Source organism: Larus michahellis, chromosome 7 (genome assembly GCF_964199755.1).
Source record: "Larus michahellis chromosome 7, bLarMic1.1, whole genome shotgun sequence".
Taxonomy (NCBI): domain Eukaryota; kingdom Metazoa; phylum Chordata; class Aves; order Charadriiformes; family Laridae; genus Larus; species Larus michahellis.
Window position 1 is genome coordinate 18,863,116 of NC_133902.1, and position 25,059 is coordinate 18,888,174.

Sequence of the window (25,059 nt, forward strand, 5' to 3'; positions counted from 1 at the left end):
TTTGCAATTACTAAGTCCAAGAGAACTTCGAACTATTGCCAAGAAAATCTATTAGAAAGTACTGGTGGTTAAGTTCTGCTTGATTTACAGTAATATCTGCACAGGTTTACTGGAGGAACTTGGATTGTAAAGCTCCTGAAAATTACTACTCTGAAAGAAGGTGGGGGAGGGGATGATTTCAGCTATGTGTAAAGGTGCAATTGTTTTAATTTTGTCTCTCTCTAAAGAAGGCTCCTGTCTATCCAAGCAAGCATAAAGCTAGTTCTCACTGAAAATTTTCATTGACCCAGAAACACAGGGATAGGTCAGACTAGAAAGTATACTGAAGCGCTGGTACTGTGTTGTAGTCACACTAGGTAAGCTGATTTCATGATTTGGTCTGTCCTCCTTTGGTTTATACAATGGCAAATCTGGAAAGACTGTGCTGAAAATTAATGAGTCACTTTGGACTTGTAAAGTACAACTGAATTCTGCTGAAGACAGTAGAAATTTTGCCATTGATTTCCTTGAAAGCAGCATGGTTTAGCTTTGGGTGAGAGATAAACTTAGTTGACTGGAGCAGAATTGGGGTCCACAATAGATAGTTCAAAATAAATCCTTTCTTGAAGGAACACCCCATTAACTTCAGTGGGAAGCTTGCCAGGTGGATGGTCTGTACTTAACAGCATCTTAAAAAATGCATCACAGCTGAATTAGCTCCCTAGTATCTAACCTCACACATGCAGTACTATATCAAATTGAATCTCAAATCAAGGTTCTTCTGTTGCCACTTTGTCTTTATGTAACTATATTTGCAAAAAAACATCGGCATTACATTTCTTTGTGTAAAAGTTTCTTGTGACTTATTCTGTGTTTGGCGTAGGTTTTTCACTCTAGTTTCAGTAACATGCAGTGGTTAACTGTCTCTTTTGTGCCTTTAGATCAGTGCCAGGATTCAGAAACCCGTACCTTTTACCAAATCGGAGATTCATGGGAGAAGTATGTCCATGGTGTTAGATACCAGTGCTATTGCTATGGTCGTGGTATTGGAGAATGGCATTGCCAGCCTCTGCAGACCTATCCTGGTAAGAAACACAAGAGATGATAACTAACTCATCTGCTGAGTGAGACACGAGGAAAGCAATCTTTCTACCCCTCACCTGTTCAGATTTCTGTACATTATTCCTTTTGGTTTCCTTTTTAAACAGAACTGTTTCCTACCCTCTGCCTTGGCAGATGCAAACAGGTGTCATGATTATAAAGAGGGGACCAGGCTTTTAACAGCTATTCCTGAGGCCAGGGTTAGTTTAGGGAATGACCAACAGTTTGCACAACAACTTGGGTTTCCATTGCCTCTTGGTATTTGGCGATATCACACCTGCAACGTTCAGTTGCTTAAAACTCTTATATGTGTAGCCTTTCATTTTCCACTCACTACAGAAGCAAAATCTGCCAGGGAATGAAGCGTTTTTCCTGATCAGTGCCCTGAAGAAATTAAATATTTGAACTTTGTTTTGCTCAGTCAGTTCCAGGAAATCTTTATGGGTACAGGCAATGCCCGTTTGTTGGCTTGCTCTGTTTCAGTTCCCTGAACAGAACATGATAAGGAGAACAGCTCTACTTTCCTGTGTAATGTTGCAACTACCACTGTCTTAATTTAAATAAGATGAAATATTAAGGCTGTGTTGTGGCTTCCCTATTGGGAGGAGAAGACTATGCTCAAGTCATTGGTTCCCCAACCCATCTCTGAGCATAAATATGGAGGAACCGCGTAAAGATTGGAGGTAGCAGCTTCAATGTTGAGTTGATTCTCTGTTTTTATTTTAAGATAGATTAAGAAGCATCTGTCCGCTTAGTAGCTGCAATGTATTTATCCCCTAAGTGCCCTGCAAGGTAAGAAAGGGAATGTGAGACCCATTCAGAAAGAGGGTTTTAATACAGGTGACCCTGCTGTAGAAGGGGACTAGCGCATTTGAAGTCCAATGCAATTCAGTGCTTCACATAAGTGAAGTGAGTACCCCTTCTCTGTGACTTGCTTCATGCACATGGTATAAAGGGTTTTGTGACAGCACCCTATTGAACCTGACCTATACCCAGCAGTGTTGTCACTGAAATAACTGCATTTCTATCCGTGGCCATACAGCTAGTGAGCCAGACGCAAGGGAATAGGACTCTTGGCAGACAGAAGTAGGGACTACTTTTCTTTGGGGCAGGAAACTAAGGAGGGCAAGAATAGGAAGCAGGCCTTCTCTGGACTTTTTTTTGACCCTGAGCTTTTTACTGGGCCTTGCTGAGCTTCATTGACTCCTGTCAGACTGCTTAAACAAACATCCCCCTAAGCTATGTGAAATATGCACGCCTCCAGACTGGAGACCAGGGCTTTGGGCTTCTTTAGACACAAGAGTGACTGAAAATGTGTAAATAAATCAAATCTAATGTTTCTGAATGTAGATTTGGGGTTAGATGAGCTTTGAATTTTTCTGCCTGTGGGCACAGGTTTGTTTGCCTGGAAGTTCCGTTAAATATGGAACAGGCATATATGTTACACAGTTGTCTAAATACATTATAATTAGAAATATTGGGAGTGGAGGGTGAAGGTATTTAATGGCTAAACCAAGACACTTTCCTGCAGATTCCAAGCTGCTCTTCACTGGCATTTTCTGAGAACTAACACAAGCACAGTGATGCTGAATGTTCAGTGAAACCTCCCCAGCTGGGCTGGGAGGGACTGAAAGGAGAACCGTAGGGTCATAAAACCTTCCCCTTCCCCTTCCCTATTAGAGGGCTTTGTGGAGAAAATACACCTGAGCCTGATCTAGCTAAATGCAATTGGTGGTCTTAAGCATTACAACACTGCTGAAGTTGTATTTTCATGAGTTTATGGGCCTGATTTGTCTCAAGACTTCCACCAGCCCTTCTGGTGGTGGGTATGTGTGGAAGACATGCCTCACTGCCTGTGGAGTGCTCCACAGAGTCATGAAAATTCAGGGTTGCAAATTAACTGATGAAGAAATTCAGTAAGATAGTAAAAGATTAGCATCTCTTTGCAGGGTATATTCAATGTCATATCAGGAATTTGCCCTCACCATGCCACAAGATCAGATCTGGATTGGGCAGACATTTCTCTTCTGTTTCCCTGCTCCCATACAGAAAATATTAATTGATGAAAGCAGTTTGTTGCTGAGAACCTCCCTCTCTTTGAACAATATAACTTTGCTTTACAGACTTTTTCTGTACTAGACCACTCCGATTTTCTGTTTAACTGATAACTCCCAGGAAATTAACCCAAACGGCACATGTTAACTCCCCCACAGAATACGTTCTAAGCCATCAGTCTTCTAAGGAGCAATGAAGCATTACAGATAGAAAGACAACATAACTTATTTCCTATAAATGGTATAATTCCATAGAAATGGTATTTGAGCCACACAGCTTTCTTGCTTTTTGATGACTCCTCAACAAAGGCAGAAGAAAAGCATCCCCAGTATGTAAAATACGACAATTCTTTTTTTCAGGGTCAAGTGGGCCTGTTCAGGTGATCATCACAGAGAGTGCAAATCAGCCAAACTCCCACCCCATTCAGTGGAACGCTCCTGAACGATCTCACATCACCAAGTACATTTTGCGCTGGAGGCCGGTGAGTGCCACGTTCATCATTTGTTCATCAAAAATACTTTATTTGGCTTTTTCTGTGTCTGAAAGAAGTGGCTGATACAATTTCAGCAAACTTTAGTTGCTAATTCATTCAGTGTCCTTGTCCTGTTGAGGTCAACATTACTCTGAGGATCAAAGACAACCAGTGCTGTATAAACACTTGATATTTTCCTGCCCAAGCTTCACTGGTCAGTGTGTTCATGAAGTATCTTATTAATCAAAGCACTAGCACAGTAAACAGACAAGTTTATATCCTTCTTCACTTTAAGTAACGTAAATCCTTGCAGAAGCTTCCTCATCCTGAGAAACATTGTTTTAGTACCATGTGCATATCCAGAGACAACTGGGATATGAAGATATAAATAGCTAGCATAGGATTAAATAAACAGTCATCTCATATCTTCTGTAAAGTCTAAACCAAAGCGGGTTAACCACTGCTTCTTGGCTCCTTCATATTTGAGGAATGATTTGTTTTAACCAACGAAGATGAGTTCTGTTACAGTTCCCCTGAGTACAGCTTCACAAAAGACCACTTAATGATTAAGAACATTAGTACCTCGATGGTGCCTGTTATTAAGAGAACAATGAAGGCCCTGATCCAAAGCCATTAAAGGCACTCAAGTCTTTTTACTGACTTCAGTGTATCTTGGATCAAGGCCTGAGTGAAATGGGCTTTAAAGCACTGGAGTACAAACCTCAGAGGATGGAGCATTATTTTAGAGCTTCCCATAGAGTTCAAACGCAGGGTAGAAGGGAAGCACTTTTTCTGTATATTGTTTTCAGATGATGGCTTAGAGTGTTACTGTGAACAGCCTTCAGATATGCATTTTCCAGCCATTCCTTCATGCCTTAATGCACTTTTGATGAAGGAATGAGTTTAGTGTATGTATTCCAAATAACGCTCCTTTTAAAGGAAAAAGTTCAAAGCTAAATTGTTTTTCAATTTATCCCAGTAAAACTTAATCACCCAAAATGTCATTAGCTCTGCTTCCTGACATACCTTTCTCATCTCCTTTGACTTGGTAACCCTGTAGAAGATTAGGTCACTAGTTACCTCTGTTTGCAGGTGAGGGAGTCTCTCACTGTTTGGGTGTCATTGTTCTTGCAGAAAAACTCTGGGAGGCAGTGGAAAGAAGCCACCATCCCCGGCTACCAGAACTCCTACACCATCTCAGGCCTGAAGCCTGGTGTGATATATGAAGGACAGCTCATCAGTGTTCAGCGGTATGGCCACAAAGAAGTCACCCGTTTTGATTTTACCACAACCAGCACCACAGCAGTGACAAGTAAGTTGAACAGTGGGGCATCCAGAAAAGTCCAATCTCCTTCATCTAAGTCTTTGTCTTGTGCATTCCAGTTAACGCAAAAGTAGTGATGGTTAACTAAACCTCTCTTTCTTCTCTCTTGTAGGCAACACTGTTTCAGGAGAGACAACTCTTCTTCCTCCCATGGTTGCTACTTCAGAGTCAGTCACTGAGATCACAGCCAACAGCTTTGTTGTCTCCTGGGTTTCTGCTTCTGACACAGTTTCTGGATTCCGTGTTGAGTATGAGCTGAGCGAAGAGGGCGATGAACCACAGTATCTTGGTGAGACAATATTTAATCTACCAGATCACAGCATTGCTAATAGTACATTGCTGTTTCCTGTGACAATCAGTACAGCTAGTGAAAATAGTGAGGATCTCGATATCTTTCAGTACGATTCAATTAGGATATGAGAGTGGCAGGACTAGTTCAGATTAAAAGATCACCTAGTTCATTGTCCTTTTTGCATCAGTGGCCGTAAGTTCATGTCTAAGGAAGAGGATGAGAACAAGGCAGGTATTTAGCAATGCCCCCTCAGAATACTGTCCCAGGATCCTGCAGAAGAAAAGTCCCTGAGCTAGGGGTGGTGGATTTGTAGTAACTGTGGGTAGATATATTTATTCTTTTTAGCTCCATGAATTTGTCCAGTCTTTTTTTCCTTTTGAAATCATGTAAATTTACTAGCTTCCACAGCATCCTGAAGTGAGCAGCAGTGCAGATGAGAAAAAAAACAAACTTATTTTTCAAACTTGCCACCTGGCTAATTTCCTTTGCTATATCTTTTTCATACCTTTGTCCTTCCATCAGAATGCACAGAGAGAAGTCTTTCCCAAATGCCCTCTCTTGGCTACTTGTCATCTGATAGATGTCTGTTCTAGTCTGCTCGGTCAGTTGTTTTGTTTGGATCGGATCTTATTCATCTTTGATAAAGTGACAACTTAGCTAAGCCAGGAAACTGGTCAAAGGCACTGAACTCAAACCTAAGAATTGAATCCACTTTTCAAAAATCTACAGTAGAGCCTGTGTCACCACACATAATTTCATCTTAACTTCTTTTTCCTAACTTCCTGTCTTAACAATGGTTATAGCAATATCTCACAAGGATTTGAGGTTATAATAGCTATTAGGACATGAGTGCAATAGAACAACAACATGAGAAAAAGAACAGTAATCCCCTGACCTATTAATTCTCCCTGGACTGTTGCTCCGCTGAAGTCACGGGTTTGGACTCATGGGCAGAAGTGGCTTACATTAGGACTGCCAGCACTGTCGCCACCTTTCTTGTCTGCACAGACAGCTGAGTGAAGTGAAGCAGCTCCTGAGCTCATTTGTCTACAGACAGAAGTTTACAGGCAAATTGAAAGGCAATTCCCAGTTTCCCTTAAGATACTTGGCTTCAGTCTGGCCAGTAGGGAGCTGCTTCATGGGGAATTTCCTACATCTGGCATGTAGGTGGACGTCTAGGGGAATGCAGCGGGGAGAGTTGTTCATCAGCCCTCATAATGTCATTCTTCTCCACTCATGAGTCAGTCTTTCCACATAACCTATTCATGGGAAAACTTGTCCATATATTTCTGTATTGAAAATACAGCAGGGTATGAAATGAGTACTCGGTTAGCTGCGATGGCTAAATGCCAACGGTGTGCGGGGGCCTGCTGCTCAAATTGCCCTGCCATATACACATCAAGCCTTGCTGTCCTAGGTGTTGTCTGCTTGCTGAGTGTGGAGACCTGTCCCAACACTCCACACAACTTCTCTGATGTGGACTGAAGACACAGTGCAGAACACTTGCTGTTTTATTGCAGGAAGGCTACGATTCAGCCCAGATTAGAACAGAGGTCTCAATTATTTCATTTGGAGAGAAAGCAAGAAGGTAGAATTGCTAAGGCAATTTTTTCTTTCCTGCCTTCCTTAGATCTTCCAAGCACAGCCACTTCTGTCAACATCCCTGACTTGCTTCCTGGTCGCAAGTATATTGTTAATGTCTATCAGATCTCTGAAGAAGGAGAGCAGAATCTGATCCTGTCTACTTCACAGACTACAGGTATGTGTTGGGTGGGTGTTGCTGCACTTCGAAAGCTGTTTTTATTGTTTTCTCAATAAAATTTTGTTACCTCTTATCCTCACACTTGCTGTCTTCCTCTCTTTTTTTCCCCTTAAACAGCTCCTGATGCACCTCCGGAGCACACCGTGGAAAGTGTAGATGACACATCAATTGTTATTAGCTGGAGCAGACCACAGGCTCCAATCACAGGTTTGTCTAACTGGAGTGCACCTATTTCGCGCTGTTGGTAGAATCTGCAATATACGTAAAAAAAACCTCTGGGACAGAGAGCTAGTGCATAGTTCTGACCAGTCTGAGTGACCAGCTGGAAAGCACGTGGGCAGTTTAGCATTTGCTTGGTTTCACTGTCTGAACCAAGCAATTCAGGAGGCTGGATGCAAAACAATTCCTTTTGGATTTCTGTTAAATAAAAACAAGCCCCGTGACCTTCTCCTTCTGTCATCCAGACCATCCCATAACAAGCATGGGAACTGTATAGACCCTAAATCCACATGTCAAAACTCAGAAGTATTCTAATCCGGGTCAGATTATGCTTTATAAGGCATTATGAGTGTGTGATCTGTAGATGGGATGTGAGCACAGGCAAGCCACAGGTCCCACTGAAGTTCAGGACTATTTTTATGAAACCTCAGTGGGGAGATCAGTTTAGTTCTCATTCCTAACATTCCTTGAGCTGGCTTACTCATTGTGGCTAATGACTATATGTATCTCTCCCTTGCTTTAGGCTACAGAATTATCTACGCACCGTCTGTGGAAGGCAGCAGCACAGAGCTCAACCTGCCTGACACAGCTACCTCTGTAACACTCAGTGACTTGATGCCGGGTGTTCAGTACAACATCAGCATCTACGCAGTGGAAGAAAATCAGGAGAGTACCCCTGTCTTCATCCAACAGGAAACCACAGGCGTCCCACGTGCAGGTAATGATCGTCATGTTCTGGTACCAGTCACTGAGTTTTCTGTCGGTACCTAGAGCCAAATGACAATGCAGGCTTACATTGCTCTAGCTGAATGAATCCTTAAATGGACTCAGTTCTGGTTTTTGTCATTGTCGTCGTGGTTTTTTCAATTGTAAATGTCATGGGTATTGAAGTTCCATAGTAAAGTCATATCCAATAATGAATTGACACAGTCAAGCCACCAGTCGGCATTAATAGCGTTGTAGTTCCTATGGATCAGACTGCAGGCAGGTCAAATGGTTGGTCTTGCATTGTGTCTATGGAAAAGAGAGATCAGAGGTTCCTAAGTTGTCTTAAGGGGATTCTGCTAAGAGATGTTTTTAAGAGCCTGGTAAATCATTTTGCCTCAGTACTTGGCCTGCAGATGTGTACGGTTACGTACTCTGACACCACAAATCCACATCGTTCACCTGACTTCTCCCTCTCCCATCCAGCCCTAACCATTATTTTCCACTGCAGTTGGTGGGGATGGGAGATTGCTCAGCATTGACTGATATGCCAAAATAACACCATACCATGTAAAATTGAGGCACCCATGATTTAAAAAACTACTGATTTCAGGGTAGTTTAAGTATCCAATTGGGCTGAATAGCCAAACCAAAAGAAAGAATAGTGAAGGAATTGGGATCTCATGTGGTAGGAGCGGAATTTCATGGTCCTGCAAGTTGCAAACACATGTTTGCAAATGGGAATTTACCAGGAAAGAACTCAGCTCAATGATTTTATGGTTTGGCATCTCTATCTTCTAAAAATGTGCATTGGTTAACCTTAGGGCAGTATCAGTCCTAATCTGAAGAAACTTAATTTGAATGTAGGAATTCAAGGGTGCAGTACTGTGGACCAACACAGAGGGAACTGGATTTTGTCTTTGACTACAATAAGGCCAGATCAGCCCCTATAGTTGTTTAATTATAAAAGATGGATTTTAAGTTAATTATACATATTCAGAACATGCCATGGGTTTTGAAAACCCTCCCTTTTAATTTTAAAAGGAGGCTCCTGTTTCCAGCCCATGGAATACTTTTTTTTTTTTTTTTCACCCAAACTTTTGGTTCTGCATATACTTGAAGTTCTGTAGCATATTACATCTGGGCTTTAAGTTGTATTTCTGCGACAGGAAGATAACTTTTATGTCTGAAGACATAAAATACTTAAAACTATGTAGTTAAATTTTGAATTGTAGTCTGCTTGAATATTGTCTGGGAATATGTGTATAAGGTAAGGTTACCGTGATGTTTTTAATTTGGTAAATATTCTTGGGCTATCCACTGTTCAATCAAAATTCAGTTTTCTCTTCCATGCAAACCTGTAGCTTCTGATGATTGCTAAGTATTCCCTCTAACACTCTTCTGTTGTGCTGCTTTCAGATGAAGTTCCTTCTCCCAGAGAACTACAGTTTGTGGAGGTTTCTGATATCAAGATCACCATCATGTGGACTCCACCGCAGAGTCAAGTGTCTGGCTATCGAGTGGAAGTGATCCCTGTCAATCGCCCTGGCCAACACGGCCAGAGACTGCCTATCACCAGGAGCTCTTTTGCTGAAGTTGTTGACCTGCTCCCAGGAACAACCTATCTCTTTAAGATCTTTGCCGTGAGCCAGGGCAGGGAGAGCAAACCTTTGACTGGAGAGCAAACCACCAGTAAGTGTCTTTCCTTCATGCTTTTTTCAACCTTTTGAAACGCATATTTCTCTGTCGCTCACAGAAATATAAACAGAGCACTTAAAGTGCAACAGTTAGAGCCCAGGAGGTATCCCATAACAAGGATGACAGGGCTGGGAATTCATTCACTCAAACAATGATCTCTTCAGCAGATTTATCCTCCTCCAGGGCTTTCCAATGGGAGTTTAACTCTCATGGCACTTTAAAACAATTTCGTATGGCTGGAATTCAACTTTTTTATTACTGACTGAGAATTGATGGACCCTGCAGTTCTTTTATAGCACAGATTGCAGCCTGTGATTTTTTTTTTTTTAAGCCTGTGATACCTTAGGGCAGATTTCAGCATGACTTAGGATCCGTGCTGAGATTGCTCTGAAAACCCCTATCTCCTTTCTGACAGCTACATACCTATTTGGCTCCACTGTAAGCAGCAGGAATTCTGCGTGAACATGTAAGGACAGGCCTTGTGATTAAAAGGACTGAATTTCAGCTTTGCCAGGTCAGGCCTGGCTTTCCACAAGCTGTCTCACCACCCCAGAAATTTCATTGTCATCCCAGTGAAACCTGGGAAACTGGTTTGCAGTGACCTCAATGGACTGTTGACAAGAGCCGGGGGGAGCATATATTTTTCAGGAAGGGTTGTGCAGGATCTCTCAGAACCCGATTGCTAATGGTCTAGTGGCAGTGCAACACATCAGTGTGAGGCAAGATGACAAGCAAAGTACCACAGTCTGTCAGGCATTGCTTTTTGCTTTACAGAAGTGCAGAGAAGAGAGGAGCAGTGGCTGGGCCAAGGTGTAGGCTTTCAGATGGAAGAGGAGTTTAGCCAGGGTTTGAGTGGTTATCTCCACTTTTGATCCAAGAGAAGCACATTGGACGGAACCTGGGATGTGGTTCATTTGAACAGATCCTCTTGTTGGGCAATAGAAGGGTGACTTGGTGTTTGTGGTGTTCTTTGACTGGGTCACATTATTCAAAGGAACAAAATTCAGCTATGCTCATCTGCTGCTGTTCTGATACTTTTCAGTAAATGAGAGCACCTTTTGAGAATCCAGCCCAACTCATATAAAGATGAGAGGGAAGGAAAGGAAATGGGATAATCTGTGAATATAGCCATGCTATTTGAGAAATACTATTTACTTACATCCATAAAGTTAGGAGCCATGAATAGTGCCTCTCCCTCTTACCAACTCCCTTGACTATGCAGGGAGGATGGGCTCATTATGTTTGTCCTTACCTGATTTGAGGGTAACATAGATGGTGTGAACACTCTCCTTCCTCTTTCAAGTGAGGTTTTTAAAAGCAAGGATGTGACTTAGGAGTCTGAACTATCGTGGAAGCGTTTAAAACAAGAAGAGCTCCGTTCCCAGTTAGATCTGTAAGTTTTTGTGGTTTTTTTCAGGAGCCTTGGCTAGGTGTGGAACCACTCTGAAAGTCCACACACAGAGGTGTACATTGGAGCATAGACGTTTGATTCAGATGGCACAGGGCTAGTTACAAACTATTGGAATGATTTTCCATAGGCTATGATCATCCGCTTAACTGCTTTGCCTAAACCACATTTCAGAAAGTATTCACATAAATTGCATCCTGTAATCGAAAGTCCTGGGAAACAGAAATCATTCAGAGTTCCCAAGGAAAACCCTGCAGCAAAAGTCTCTTCCCACGGTGTAAATGTGATTCTCTTTTTGGCCTTCCGTTAAAAAGCAGCCTACAAATAAACTCTGTGTGTGTGTGGCTTTTTAATCTTCCCCTTTTCCTTTAGTATGGGGAGAGGAAGTGATAAAAGCCTAATAGAGCTGACAAATTAAATTGTGCAAAAAGGAACTGACTGTAGGCTACAAATCAGAAGAAGATACAATCCTTGTAGATGAGACCTAGCACAGATCTAAGTACCAAGAAGAGATAAAGTTGGAGATGGGCCTAAAGAGGGTCACGCTCATTCTTTGTCTTCTAGAATTATCTCCCCTACCTTGCAAGTGGTGGAAGAAGAAACCTTCCTTTTCCCTTCCTCCTCAAAAAGGGAGAAAGCAACTGGGGAGAAAACAGAAAGGACAAAACCTGCTTCCCGCTTGAATCACTGGGAAAGTGATGAAAACAATTTTTATCACAAAAATGTTATTTCCTTGGGGGGAGAAAAAAGCATTTGCCATCAAAGAAAAGCATTGATGGAACCTCTCCTCACGGCTTTTAATTTCAGTATATGATTGGGACCTAGAAAAGGTGGGGCAACTTGCCATATAGACGCTATAAACTCTTCGCTGCAGCCAGTGCTGCCTCGCCTGCTGTGGTGCAAATTGCTCAAGTGTCTTTCCCCCCTCTGAGCCTCATCTTGTCTCAGCCAAAGGTAGTAAAGTCTCAGCCAAAGGTAGTAACATCTCCGTCATTCACTGGACTCCAGTGTAGTGCTGTAGAAGCTGTGTTGCTTCAGCCTCTTGTTTATGTAGGTTTTTGGGTTACCAGTTTCAGCAGCTTCCCAGGAGTAGTGATAAAAAGGGGAGGAGGCCTGATAAGAGCTGTTGCATGAATCCCATGGGAGAGATGAGCATGCTTAGAATTGTTGTATCGTCAGTTCCATGGTGTGGTTATTTTTAAGTAGACCTAGGAACTGTTTTTTTGCAGAAAGTCACAGACTGTTACTTATTTTTACATTAAAATGACAAAGTTAGGGGTGTTTTGTTTTGGGAAGGGATTTTGAGAGGGCAGGGAGTAGGACTAGGCAAAGATTTAAAAGAATAAATCTTTTTAATGAAAAAGGGCTGAAGTTAGGTTTCCGTGCTTATGCTGACAAGTCTAAACTGAGTTGATTTCTAAAAAATGCTCAGCATTCATGAGAAACTACTGAAATTCCTGAGTGCAGTTGGGTTCATCTGTCCCGCCTCAGCTGTTAGCCTGTCTCCCCCATGGGATGGGCATGTATGGCAACGACCCAAATCCACGCAGCCCAGACCACGTGGGTCTGCCTGGCCCAGCATATTACCGGATGTCACTGAGGCACAGGTAACAGTTATTGCACTTCTATTTCCAGCTCTCTTATGGTTCCCGCCTTCTCTTTTCCCCACTGTTGTAGTTTTGCCCTAAGTGAGAAATACAGGCTCAACAACTTCATTGTACACCCATGTTTTTTGCACGGTAACGGACGTGCTTTGGAGGTAGAGGTGAAGTAGAGATTCAGCTGGAAAATTGATGCATGTTATGCTTTTTCTTCCCAGAACTCGATGCCCCCACCAACCTCAGATTTCTCAATACCACGGAGCATTCAGTGCTAGTGTTGTGGACACGGCCCCGTGCTGTGATCACAGGATACCGGCTGACTGCAGGTCCCACAAGAGGAGGTCAACCGAGGACCTACAATGTGGGACCTTCTGCCTCCAAGTACCTCCTCAGGAACTTGCAGCCTGGCACCGAGTACACTGTGTACCTTGTGGCAGTTAAAGATGACTTGCAAAGCGCCAGAGAGACTGGAGTCTTCACAACTTGTAAGTATAATAGGCACACATTCCTCTTCCCTAACGCCCTGGCCTTTCTTCAGAACTTGTGCTGAAAGTGGCTATTGTGAATTGGTTTACAGAAGAAGCCTTTTGAAGTAGCATTCCAGCAGAACTGCTTGGGAAATATTCCTTGTTCTTCTTTCTGAACTGTTTGGCAGGAAAAAGAGAGTTATTTGCATCAAAAAGCTTTTAGTAAAATGTATTTCAGCTTTTTGGTGATTAAAAACAAAAGGGAAAACTTACTACTGGTACCTCAGGTTTTGTTTAACTGAATGAAAAAGAAGTTTGATATTTCCAGTTGTTTGGCTTTAGCATGACAAATCAAGGAAAGCAAAGAGCTCCCTTAAAATGGGCAATGAATAATTAGTCTGTCGTTTGTTTAAAGCTGAAGGCAGTCATTTCTCAAGCCCAACCATACTATCTAAGGCAGCTCAACTGCAGTTACAGAAACTGACACAAACTTTGCATTCTATCCTTCTTTAATTTTTTATTTTCTATTTACATTTCAGTCGTCTGTACTTGTGCTGCTGGCTTGGAAGAAATATTAAGCAAATTTTGGGAGGAAAGGGAGTTCTGTAAGAACCCACACATATTTCTAGAAAGAACAAATAGATTCACTGTTTAAATAATGATGAAGCAGTCATATGAACTAACAAAATTCAAAGCCATCCAAGCCCAGAACCACATCCTCTTTTCAAAGGAGAATGTGGTTTCTTTTAGAACAATGTGAACTTAAAATAAGGGTTCAGACTTTTAATCAGCGTAACACTGTTGACATTGGCAAGGTACTTTTTGCTGACAGACAGCCTTATCTATAAATATTTCTCAATTAGGATATGATTGGATATCTTTAGATGAATTCTGACTTGAAATTCTGGCTTATCTGAATGATAGCAGTCCAGTTTAAGACTATAGCTTAAAAAACCAACTCTCCTCATTAATAATGAGGTCAATTCAGATTAAACCCAGTGGAGTTATTTAGACTGATTCTGGAGTACACAAAGGCTTTGGTTTCTGTGTGGTGCTCCTGACAGATACCAATGAGACCACAGATTCCTCAGATTGACTTTGAGTTTCCTTTCACTCTACTGACTTCAAAAGAGTTGAAGAGGTTGGTGAGGGATGAGATGGTCCTAGCTGGGACAGCTGGATGACAGACAAGGGTGTAGTGTTCTGCTGATTGAATGGCTTGCAGTGGGTGAAGGAAAAAAAGCTGGTTTTTGAGGAACACTTTAGATATCACGCCAAACACTTTAGATATAATGCCAAAACCAATATTCCCCAAATTTTGGGGGTTGGCTATGTGGAAGACTTAGGAGGCCCTCTTCAATATTTTCTTTTTTTTTCAGGAACAATAAAACCACTGACCACTTACATACTGTGTCTATCACGCCCAGCAGCAGGCAGAAGTCATCTCTCAGATCCCTCCCAAGTCACTGAATTTTCAGAAGTAACATAGTTCAGCACTTACTTATTACATACCTCTTGCTATTTGGAGTGCTGTAGGTCAGGTTTTCTAACTGTTTGGTGCTTTCACAGCAGCTAGACTTCAACTCTGTCAATTCACTTCACAGATCAGCCTGTTGGCTCTGTTCCTCCTTTTAACACAGAAGTGACCGAGACTTCCATTGTCATTACCTGGACACCTGCCCCAAGGATTGGTTTCAAGGTAGGAGAAACTGAAATCCCATGTTTCTTTTTCCTCTCGCTTCATTGTGATAGGGAGGACAGATTAAAGCTGTTTACTATGGACTGCAGTGAAAATAGAAGCATGAAGGAAGGAGTTGCAAAAGACATGTTGCTTACAAGGGGCGCAGAGGTCAGTGCAAGCATGTCCTCTGGGCTTCAGGTCAAGTTCATCGGTGAGACATCTAAAACACAAGTTACAGGATTAACAGTTGGCGTTCAGCATAAGGGCCCATGGTACTCATGTTGGATGATTAGTGAGGATGCGGGTAGTGTGCTGGGATAGGAGTATCTGAGACTGAAAAGCAAACTTTGCTGCTTCTCTGCAGCTGGGTGTGCGCCCAAGCCAAGGTGGAGAGGCTCCCCGGGAGGTCATCTCTGATTCTGGCAGCATCGTGATATCTGGCCTGACCCCTGGAGTGGAGTACACCTACAGCCTCACAGTCCTGACGGACGGCCAGGAGAGAGAGACTCCCATCGTCAGGAGAGTGACTACACGTACGACACATTTCCTCTTCCACAATTATTCCTTCTTCCACTTGCTTCCCCTGTGCTCTCCAGATGAATGGCTGTCTTCTGGGAGTCAGTTCTAGTCTTTTCCTCCTGTTGTGGTCTGGAAGGTGTTTTTCTTTTTGATGCATAGGCAACAGTGGCACTAGCTTATGCAGTGCAGGGTGACAACTTCAGAAGAGTATTTTTTAGCCGGTTCTGAAGGGTAATGATGTAATCTGGGGAGGAGGGTTGCTGAGGGACCTAGCATGATTCTCAGTGCTATAGATGACCCATTTGTCTCAACGCTTGCAGCATTGTCTCCACCAACCAACCTGCGCCTGGAGCCCAATCCTGATACTGGGATCCTGGTAGTCTCTTGGGATAGAAGCACAACTCCAGGTAACTACGTGAACTCACATTGTGCTCGAATGTCCTGTTGTACCAGAATGCTAACATTTGTTCTGCAGTGCCTTGCAGTTCATTAAGGAGACTTTGATGGGGAGCTTGCTGTTGAGTAATTTAAGGAAAAATGTACATATTTCTAGATATATTCAAGGATATAATTCATAGTTAAGTGTAGGTAGCCATAGGACTCTTCATGATTTACATTCCATGTAAAATGCTATTTTGGAGTATGAATGTGTTTAAATATTTCAGCTGGTTTAGGGATTTGAAGGATGTCTTCAAATATTGCCAGTGGTTTAAAAAAAGTCCAAGAGAGGGAAAGCAAAATGGACGAAAAAGATTTCTGGCAGTTGAAGAATGAGTTCACGTCACTGAGAGTAAGCATGGGATTTCTGAAAGTGTTAAAGATGAACTCTTCTCCCACAATAGCTGATGGGAGCTGTAAAATTGACTTCCTTAAAACAAGGATTGAAAGCTTTTGCAAACCCCACTTCTCAGTCAGTAGATGTATCTTTTCTTGGTATGTCATGAGATTTTTTAGTTTGGTAAGGTCTCAAAGGGAACTGAAATCATGCTGTGCGAGTGGCATGGTTACCTCCTGGGAAACTCGTTTCGGGGTGCTTGACAAAGCAACCTCTTGCCTACTGGGTTCAGGGCAGCAAAATCACTTGTAAAATGTGTTTGCTTCGGTTGTTTATACTGAGACCTGATGTAAATAAATACAGCATGAGATTACTGCATACTGGTATATCTGTATTTCAGGCATCAGTGGGTACCGAGTGACCACTGCTCCTACCAGTGGGCAGCAGGGCTCTACCTTGGAGGAAGTAGTAGGTGCAGATCAGACCACCTGCACCTTTGAAAACCTAAACCCTGGTGTGGAGTACAACGTCAGCGTTTACTCAGTCAAGGACGACCAGGAGAGCATCCCCATCTCTGAAACCATCACACAAGGTAATGAAAGGCTTAGCAGCAGTTTTAGCTACTCGAAGTCAAATTGCTGTGTCTGAGAGCTCTGCATTGCAAAACATCTGTGAACCCGATGGCAGGGGGCTGAGACTTTGTATTTAGTCTCAAGAAGCAGAATAGTCATGTGCCAGCATGTGACAGAGCAGTTTTTATACCTGTGTACTTCTCTGCATGGGCAGCCTACATTGTCTGTCAACAGGGTGACGGTAAGGGCATGGATCAGTTGTATCAGTACACGGAGCTGGAGAGCAGCAGAGATTTAACTTGGCCTTGCAGTGCCCCAGCATCTGGAGCACAGCTGGTGAGAATAGGAAGTAGGTGAAGAGAGGTATGAGTGGGAAGCGAGCACAGGAGAAATTTTGGCAGCAAAAGTGGCAGAAGATCACTTCAGCACAATGGAGGAGAAAGCCAAGATTGAAAGGTCCATCACTGTAGCACTTCTGGGACACAAAGTAGTATGTGCCACCGCACATTACATGCTGCAATGACTGCAGAAACTACCTTTGTAGCCACAGTAGCAAAATTAAAATGCATCTCCCCAAATGGTTTCATTTCATTTTCCTTTGTCAGGGCTTTGTTTGTTTGTTTTTGTTTCTGCTCAGCCCTGAAATGATGCCAGCTACTGTGTTTGCTTGCTCTTATAACACTGCTTTAAAATTTCCGTGCTTCACTGAAGTGCTGTATGCTCCCTGGGGGTGAACTAATACTGTGATACTGCATAATTAAAGCAGTAACAGCTTTAGCCCTTTACCATCTTCTGGTGGGGGAAAGCTAAGAATGTATGTCTCTGGCTTTTAGCACTCTTTAAAGGTGATATGGTACATGCATTCCACGTGGATAAACAATGATTTTACAGAAAGCTGGCATTTTTTTGCATCTGTTCTGTAAAATAAGCCTTTTCCTAGAAGGACATTAAAATAGAACATAACCACGATTACTAAAGCCAGTCTTTTGCAATATTACGGTCCCATAATTCCTTTTCAAGCTAACTTGTAATCCAACAGAATGGCTGCTGAGTCCTGCATCTTTGACTCACCTGCTGGTGTCTGATCCTGAGTGAGGAAGAGCATCCATTAGCTCCCACTGATTTCAGGATCACCCTGCTAAAGTTACACAGCCAAACCTTGTGGCTTAAATCAATACCAGTCTATTGACTTGAGCAGCTGAGAGTTTGGCCATTGTTGATTAAAGATGCATTTAACATTCCCCACCAGTTCTGTTGGCCGTACCATGAACGAAAACAACAGCTTTGCTAAAAGGAATAATATTGATAGGGAGAACAGTCACAGCTGTGCTTTTTTGCCATACAGAAACTTAGGCAATATGGAGAAGGTCATTAAAGAGGATCCTTATTCAGTTGCTCAATTTGGAGATTTTGAATGATTTAGCCAACAAATCAAGTCAGCCTCTTAGCCACATAATGTGCTGAGCATAACCTCTGAATATGGGGATGTTGTCACTCTTACAGAATTTTTATCATCTAAAGGTCATTTTTAACCAGTTGCCATCTTCCCAAGAAAGTGTTTTATTGCTCACCGTTCCGTATCATCTGTTTTTAGCACATATATTGCAGCAGTTAGTGGTAAGTAGAACTTGAAGAATTCTGGGCCAGATCCTCAAGCCATTACAGGGATTTGAGACTTTTTTTTTTTCCCAAGTCCAATGTAAATAGTTTGGATGGTGAATGATCACCCTGAAGCTTTGTGATGGTTCTCACCAGCTGAGGGTGTAGGCCAATTTAGCCCTTTCAAACGGGTTGATATTTTTATGATCCCAATGATAAAAGTTAGATTTACCATTTGAATAAGACAAAAATTCTAGAGGGTCAATCAATTATTATTTCAGAGGAGTTGTTTTATTTATATGTTAATAGACTTTGAGCTCTTGTTTTCTACCTAAAAAAAAAAAAAAAATCAGGTATGGGGTTTTTTTGTTTCTGTTTTCATCAGAAAATGATGGGTCTTTAGGGCTTATCATTGCTCAAAGGAAATTTGTTGCAAGACCTTTTATAGGTCTTTTTGAAAATTGTATGTCTAAAGTGGAAGTGCATTGTCTCAGGAGACTGGGGTTTCAGCTTCTGTTTGTCCAGGAAGGCAGCTGGAGACTGCGTTGAATGGTACAACATAAAAAGGCAAAAAAAGAAAAACCAAAACCAAACCACAAACCCCACAACAAAAAAAAAAACAACAAACAAACCACCAAAACCCCTCCTTTTCCCCCAGACCCTGAGAGAAATTCTGCATATCACCGCAATTGCTTCTAAAGTTCTGTCAATGTTAATAGTGATGAACACTGCTTTTTTCTCCCTTGTCTTTCTTTTGCCTCTGTATGTCTTTGCCTTTCCCTTTTGCTCTTTAACTCATTAGAGGTGCCCCAACTCACTGACCTAAGCTTTGTTGACATAACTGACTCGAGCATCGGCCTGAGGTGGACCCCGTTAAATGCCTCCACCATTATTGGTTACCGCATCACAGTAGTTGCGGCAGGAGAAAGTGTCCCTATTTTTGAAGATTTTGTGGACTCCTCAGTAGGATACTACACAGTCACAGGCTTGGAGCCGGGCATTGATTACGACATCAGTGTAATCACACTCATTAATGGCGGAGAGAGCGCCCCTACCACTCTGACACAGCAAACGGGTGAATTTTGAAAACTTCTGTGTTTTGTGACGTGGACGGTGTTTCATGCTGTCACTGGCTGTCGGGATGATGGGGCTTTGTCCAAAGAGAAATTGAGCCGCTCACTGGGGGGAAGCCAGACAGACCCAACTCGCTCCTTTTTCTAAATTGCCAGTGGGTGTGGATATGTGCTGCTCAGTTTTCTAATTTGAGGCATTTTAATACTGCATATATGGCTGCAGACTTGCCAGGCTCGTTTACCTTCTGCTGTCGGATTTCTGGGACCCAGCTGGAATCAAAAGCCCGAAACACGAGCTGTCTATTCACCAGACTTTTAAACTGTGATTCCCCAAAGTAAGAGTGCCAAAGGGCAGAGCAGCTCAGCAGACAGCCTCCGGGCTTGATAAGTGTTTGAGCTTCCAGCAGTCTGTTTCAGTGGTGGCCCCACTCTTTCCACAATGCCCCAAAGGGTGCGGATGAACCACCAGTCCCGGAGTACGTGCCATTGACAGCCATGCCACACCGTCAAGGGTCTCTATAGTGCATGAGCAGAAGGCGAGCTGAAAACTGGTTCTTGCATGAAATCCTATTGTGTTTGAAAATCCCGAGGCTGTAAATCCTTCGACACGATTAGAAGTAGAGTCATAGGAAATTAGTGATATACCCTCTCCTCTTCTGTGTGTGCATGTATGAATTCTAGATGAGATTACTCTTCCATCTGTAAACTGCTGTATGGCAACTTTAAACCTCTCTTGGCTCCGTATCTCTAATACAAAATCCAGCTGCAAGCAGCACGTTACTCTGAAACTTGCTACCTTGTTTTCAAATTAGCCCCACAGGAGATATTTAAAGTATCGGGAACTGCCAAGAGGTTAAAGGAGCCTGACAGTAGTACAGGCGTATTTTTCTCTTAACTGCAGTAGAACCGAATGTAGTTTAGAAGTCTGTTTGCATGGGTCTGACACAGTAGTCTGTTATGCATGAGATAGATACTTTCAACGGTGATTCCCTGAACGTACCTCTCAATCAACTTTTATGAATCGGAGAACTAAGATGTATTCATTCTTTGCTATGTAGCTGTGCCTCCTCCCACTGATCTCCGCTTCACTAATGTGGGGCCTGATACTATGAGAGTGACTTGGACCCCACCAACTTCCATTGTGCTGAGCAGTTTCTTGGTGCGCTACTCTCCCGTGAAGAAGGAGGAGGACGTTGCAGAGCTGACAATTTCACCCTCAGACAACATGGTGATCTTAACAAGTAAGTGGGTTACCTTCATAAGTCAAACAAATGTAAGAGGCTCTCTATATAGTGAGGCAAAAGAAAAATTGCTTACTCTAAGTGCAACTTACAGGCAGATTCTCAGGTGACTTAAGCTGATGCCAAAGGAGCCTCATACAAACTCACACTAAATGGAGTTTGCTCATTTGCTTTACCCAAGTTAAAGCCAAACCACAGGAAAGTTTTTCCCATCAATCCAAGGACAGTGATGCATCATACTATGGGGCAATTGCATTGATTTGCAGCCTGGTTAGGTATTAAGAGTAAACACATATTACTCACATGATTTGCCAAAAATGTCAAGGACTTGTGCTGCAGAGGATCAGAATGTGGAAAAGGTCATTGGTCCTTTGGCTTTGTATGCTCAGGACCAGAAAATAAATACTGTTCGGAACGTTACAGGACATGGCAACAAACCATAGGCATTTTCAAAAAGCTGACGTTAATTTTTCCTGGTGCAAAAGCTGTGTTATATCTTAAGGTTTTTTTTCTCCATCCTAGAATCGGGTTGGTTGAGTGAGAGACAATATCCATTTTCAGAATAAGAGACCAGATCTGGAGCTCATCTGAGTTAGAATAGCTGTGTTGGAAATGCTTGTCCCTATTCCAGTTTATATCAGCTAAAGCTTTGGCCTGGTGCATCGCTAAACTACTAGATAACTAGAAGGGACCTTGTAGAAAACTAATTGCTTCTAGCCAGTCTCCACAAGCTAATGAAGCAATGATATAGGATGCCATGCTCCTTCAGGCTAAAACATTGCAAGCAACCATAATGCCACAAAAAGAACTGATTGAAATTTTTGGCTGTCCTGGAGGCTCAGATCTTCCATCAAGCAAAACCTGATTACCTTGCTTAAGAGGGTAAACACAGTTAAAATTGCGTAGGTTGAGTGACTTCTAGATATTAGTAAAGAAATATGTCTAAATTCCTGTACTTAAACTCCACAGATCTGCTCCCTGGTACTGAATATCTGGTGAGAGTCTACAGTGTTTCTGAGCAACACGAAAGTGCACCTTTGTCTGGGATCCAAAAAACAGGTACTTGACAGAGCCTGAGACATGTGTGATTAATGCTATTCATTAAGTATTCATTAATGGGACTTTGTTGCTATTTCCTGTGTATTGTCACCTCGTTGATGGCTCATCAGCTAGGTATCAAAGAGCAATGCAGATGCACATCTTGGGAAAGGCTAGGAAATCTCACATACCGTTATGCCTGAGGGACAGAACTTCTGTTGGTTTTAAGTAGAGCATTGTAGACCCCAGGAATGAATGTACCGACAGTGTCTGCCTGAGAACAAGCCTAGGCAGAGTCCGTCATATCTATCGCTGAGTCTTTGTTTTGTAACTGTGTAATGTTTGCTGGTCATGTGTGTTGTTTCATGCTGTATTGTCTGCGTGTGCCATACACTTTTTTCCTGCAGTCGCGTTGCAGTGCTTGTTTATCTCACTTTGATCCTGAACACATTTAGTTCCATGGCTGAATAGCATTTGGCTTAGGATCTGGCAGTGTAGTGGTACTGAGCTCAATGGAACATGAGCAGTAGTTCAGCTGATCTTAGTCTCTTGTCTCTTTGAAATACCCAGGTCTTGATTCTCCCACTGGCCTTGACTTCTCGGATATAACTGCTAATTCTTTCACCGTCCACTGGATTGCTCCTCGTGCCACCATTACGGGCTACAAAATCCGGCATCACCCAGAGCATGGTGCTGGCAGGCCCAAGGAGGACCGCGTGCCCCCCTCACGGAACTCCATCACCCTTACTAACCTGCTTCCAGGGACTGAGTACGTGGTCAGCATCATTGCCATCAACGGCAGGGAGGAGAGCGTGCCCTTGGTCGGCCAACAAACAACGGGTAAGCATTGAGAGAAGGCTAGCTAAAAGTTACATTGACAATTTTGGGTGTCCTCTAGCAAAGTGGTTGTTGTTAAATTAGATATTTATTCCCTGCCAGATGGTGAAACTGCTCATGAGGAAAGTGCCTGTGATAGTGAGGTAGGGCCTGACTTAGAAAAAAGGTGGGAGGACTCGAGCTACTTTCAGATCAAGTCAGATGTCTTTAGGGCCAGCAGAACTTTTTTCACTGAATCTAGCCCAATGCCTGATGAATTTTAACCAGATACATCTCTTGTTAGAGGTGTGTGCACTGGGCTAGAACTAAGGCAAATAAGTAGCAGAGGAGCACGGTATGATAAGTGGAATACATAGCTGATGTACATTAAGTGTACTTAAACTCTCTCTCCGTTCTCTGTTTTTTTAGTGTCTGATGTTCCCAGGGACCTGGAAGTCACCCCCACCAGCCCAACCAGCCTTGTGATTTCCTGGGATGCTCCTGCAGTGACAGTCAGATACTATCGGATCACTTATGGTGAAACAGGTGAGAGCAGGCTGCTATGGCCAGTCACAGACCAGAAGCTCTATTCCTGAGGCCATTAGAAAGCCACAGAAAATAGCAAAGGCAAGTTTGACCGCAGCATACAAACTCTTGTATCTCTGGGATTCTTGCAGCGTATTTATTTTTTTTTTAAAGAAGAGCAAGTTGTGTTTTGTCTACCAAAAAGAAAGTACATCTGGAGCACTCCAGTCATTTTAGAGGTGGTTCTGTGTACATATTTCATTCTTTTCCTTGGGTTAGTCTGAAAAGGGCTTTGACGCAAGGTCCTCTAAAATCAACAGGGTCCTCTCTTGAACTTGATGCATATAGGATTGTTCTGGTTTTTGTAATGATTTAAAATGTATAATTTAGAGATCCATTACACTTCTTTTTCTGCTCTACCTTCCTTAGGTGGAAGCAGCCCTGTGCAGGAGTTTACAGTGCCTGGCACCGTGTCCACTGCTACCATCACTGGCCTCAAACCTGGCGTAGACTACACCATCACAGTGTATGCTGTAACTGGCCGTGGAGACAGCCCTGCCAGTAGCAAGCCAGTCACTGTCACCTACAAAACAGGTGAGACCTGTTAAAACAAAAAAAAGAAACCTACAAAAAAAACCCTACCGCTTTGTGTTGGCTTATCCCCATAAATTTGCATCATTGATCCCTGGTTTCTTTTAGAAGTCATGGGCTATGTTGTAAGCCTGTCACTTTCAGTGGAGCTGCATTGCGTGGTGGCCCAGCATGATAATGACATGACACAGAAGGGGATCGTGGACTTGGATTTTTGGAGGAGGGAGACCCTGTGGAGTCCAGATGGGGATACAAGCAATATTTGACTGCTTATTGCAGAGTGGAAATGTTGTTGGACTCTCATATCATGGGGACACTGTTGCCTTAACTCTGGCTCTTCTGGTGCACTGTCATATTATGTGATTCTGATGAGACCTGACTTTCTAGCTCCAGGAGTGTTGTCTCACTGCTGATCTGGATATAACTTAATCCTACTGTAGCTGCAGATAAAGGCATTTAGTAGCCTTTAAAACAACAAAAGTCCTCAACAAATGTTGATATGAGGTCAGTCACCCACACATCGTGGTTAAGGCTTTTTCTGGGCTAGCATGAGGGACAAATAAACAGCAACATGTGTTTTCAGTTCTAAGAGGCACAGCCTGGAAAAGGGAGAGCAGAATAAAATTCAGCTAGGAGGTAATCGTGGAGGGAGGGTTTCCTGTAGCAACATACTCAGAAAAAGTTGTTTTTGTTGCCCAGAAATAGACACACCATCCCAGATGCAAGTTACCGATGTCCAGGACAACAGTATCAGCATCAGATGGCTCCCTTCAACATCCCCGGTCACAGGGTATCGAGTGACAGCTGTGCCCAAGAAAGGACATGGGCCTACAAAAACTAAAAATGTCCCTGCAGGTAAGAGGACATGACATCCTTCACCAGATCTGTAAGGAACGCAAGATGTGATCACTAGAATCAACACTATCGGGCACTAGGCATGTGCTCAAAGCCAAACTTTCTCCTGCTCATCCCTTTATTTGCCATCCTGCTGACTTCAGTTGGGTCTCATCCAGGAGAAGCTAGGGCAAATTTTTTCCCTGAAAGCTTTGTGTTTCTTTGACACCACTGTGCTGCAAAGGTTTGTTCTTGGCAACCTCAATGTCTCTGAAAGGCACCTGAATTTCAAAGAAATGCTATTGGATTTTCTAGCATCCAGCAAAACTTCCTCTGAAGTCCTTCTGAAGGTCACATAGTGTGACCCTTGGTCACAGCATGGACTCAGTCACATCTGCTACAGGCTTGACCTCGTTACCATAGAGTCTGCCAAGTTAACTCTTGGGAACACAGTGGGTTTTGTGGGATCTGCAGAGATTAGCACTCAGGGATGTTTGTGGTGCAGTTGGGTTAATGGTCAATCCTATCCCAGAAAATGGTGAAAGCTGGTCTGCTCTTCCTTTATTTTTTCTACTGTGCTAACCTGCCATTTTAGCTGTGGGGCCTTTGAGCAGGTACCACGAGCAGACGCTTTGTCCTGCACTATCAGAGAGACATAGTGCAAGCAAAAGGTAAACGTGATGTGTCAATTTTCTCATTTTAATGACGTATG

General features: G+C 42.8%; 1 protein-coding gene across 3 annotated transcripts in view; it reads left to right on the forward strand.

Moving 5' to 3' along the window:
• Nucleotides 1-25,059, forward strand: part of FN1 (fibronectin 1) — a 54,621-nt gene that overhangs the window by 14,965 nt on the left and 14,597 nt on the right. For 2 of the 3 annotated variants that reach the window (XM_074593575.1, XM_074593574.1), the window contains exons 12-30: nt 921-1,064; nt 3,495-3,616; nt 4,742-4,919; nt 5,044-5,220; nt 6,854-6,982; nt 7,103-7,192; nt 7,728-7,922; nt 9,329-9,601; nt 12,835-13,101; nt 14,688-14,782; nt 15,129-15,297; nt 15,604-15,690; nt 16,459-16,650; nt 20,361-20,543; nt 21,513-21,602; nt 22,152-22,421; nt 22,827-22,943; nt 23,352-23,516; nt 24,213-24,368. In XM_074593575.1, the coding sequence (XP_074449676.1) occupies nt 921-1,064; nt 3,495-3,616; nt 4,742-4,919; nt 5,044-5,220; nt 6,854-6,982; nt 7,103-7,192; nt 7,728-7,922; nt 9,329-9,601; nt 12,835-13,101; nt 14,688-14,782; nt 15,129-15,297; nt 15,604-15,690; nt 16,459-16,650; nt 20,361-20,543; nt 21,513-21,602; nt 22,152-22,421; nt 22,827-22,943; nt 23,352-23,516; nt 24,213-24,368 (3,099 nt within the window). Of the gene's footprint in view, nt 1-920; nt 1,065-3,494; nt 3,617-4,741; nt 4,920-5,043; nt 5,221-6,853; nt 6,983-7,102; nt 7,193-7,727; nt 7,923-9,328; nt 9,602-12,834; nt 13,102-14,687; nt 14,783-15,128; nt 15,298-15,603; nt 15,691-16,458; nt 16,651-19,031; nt 19,305-20,360; nt 20,544-21,512; nt 21,603-22,151; nt 22,422-22,826; nt 22,944-23,351; nt 23,517-24,212; nt 24,369-25,059 lie in introns of all 3 variants that reach the window. The other variant, XM_074593576.1, reaches the window with a different exon arrangement.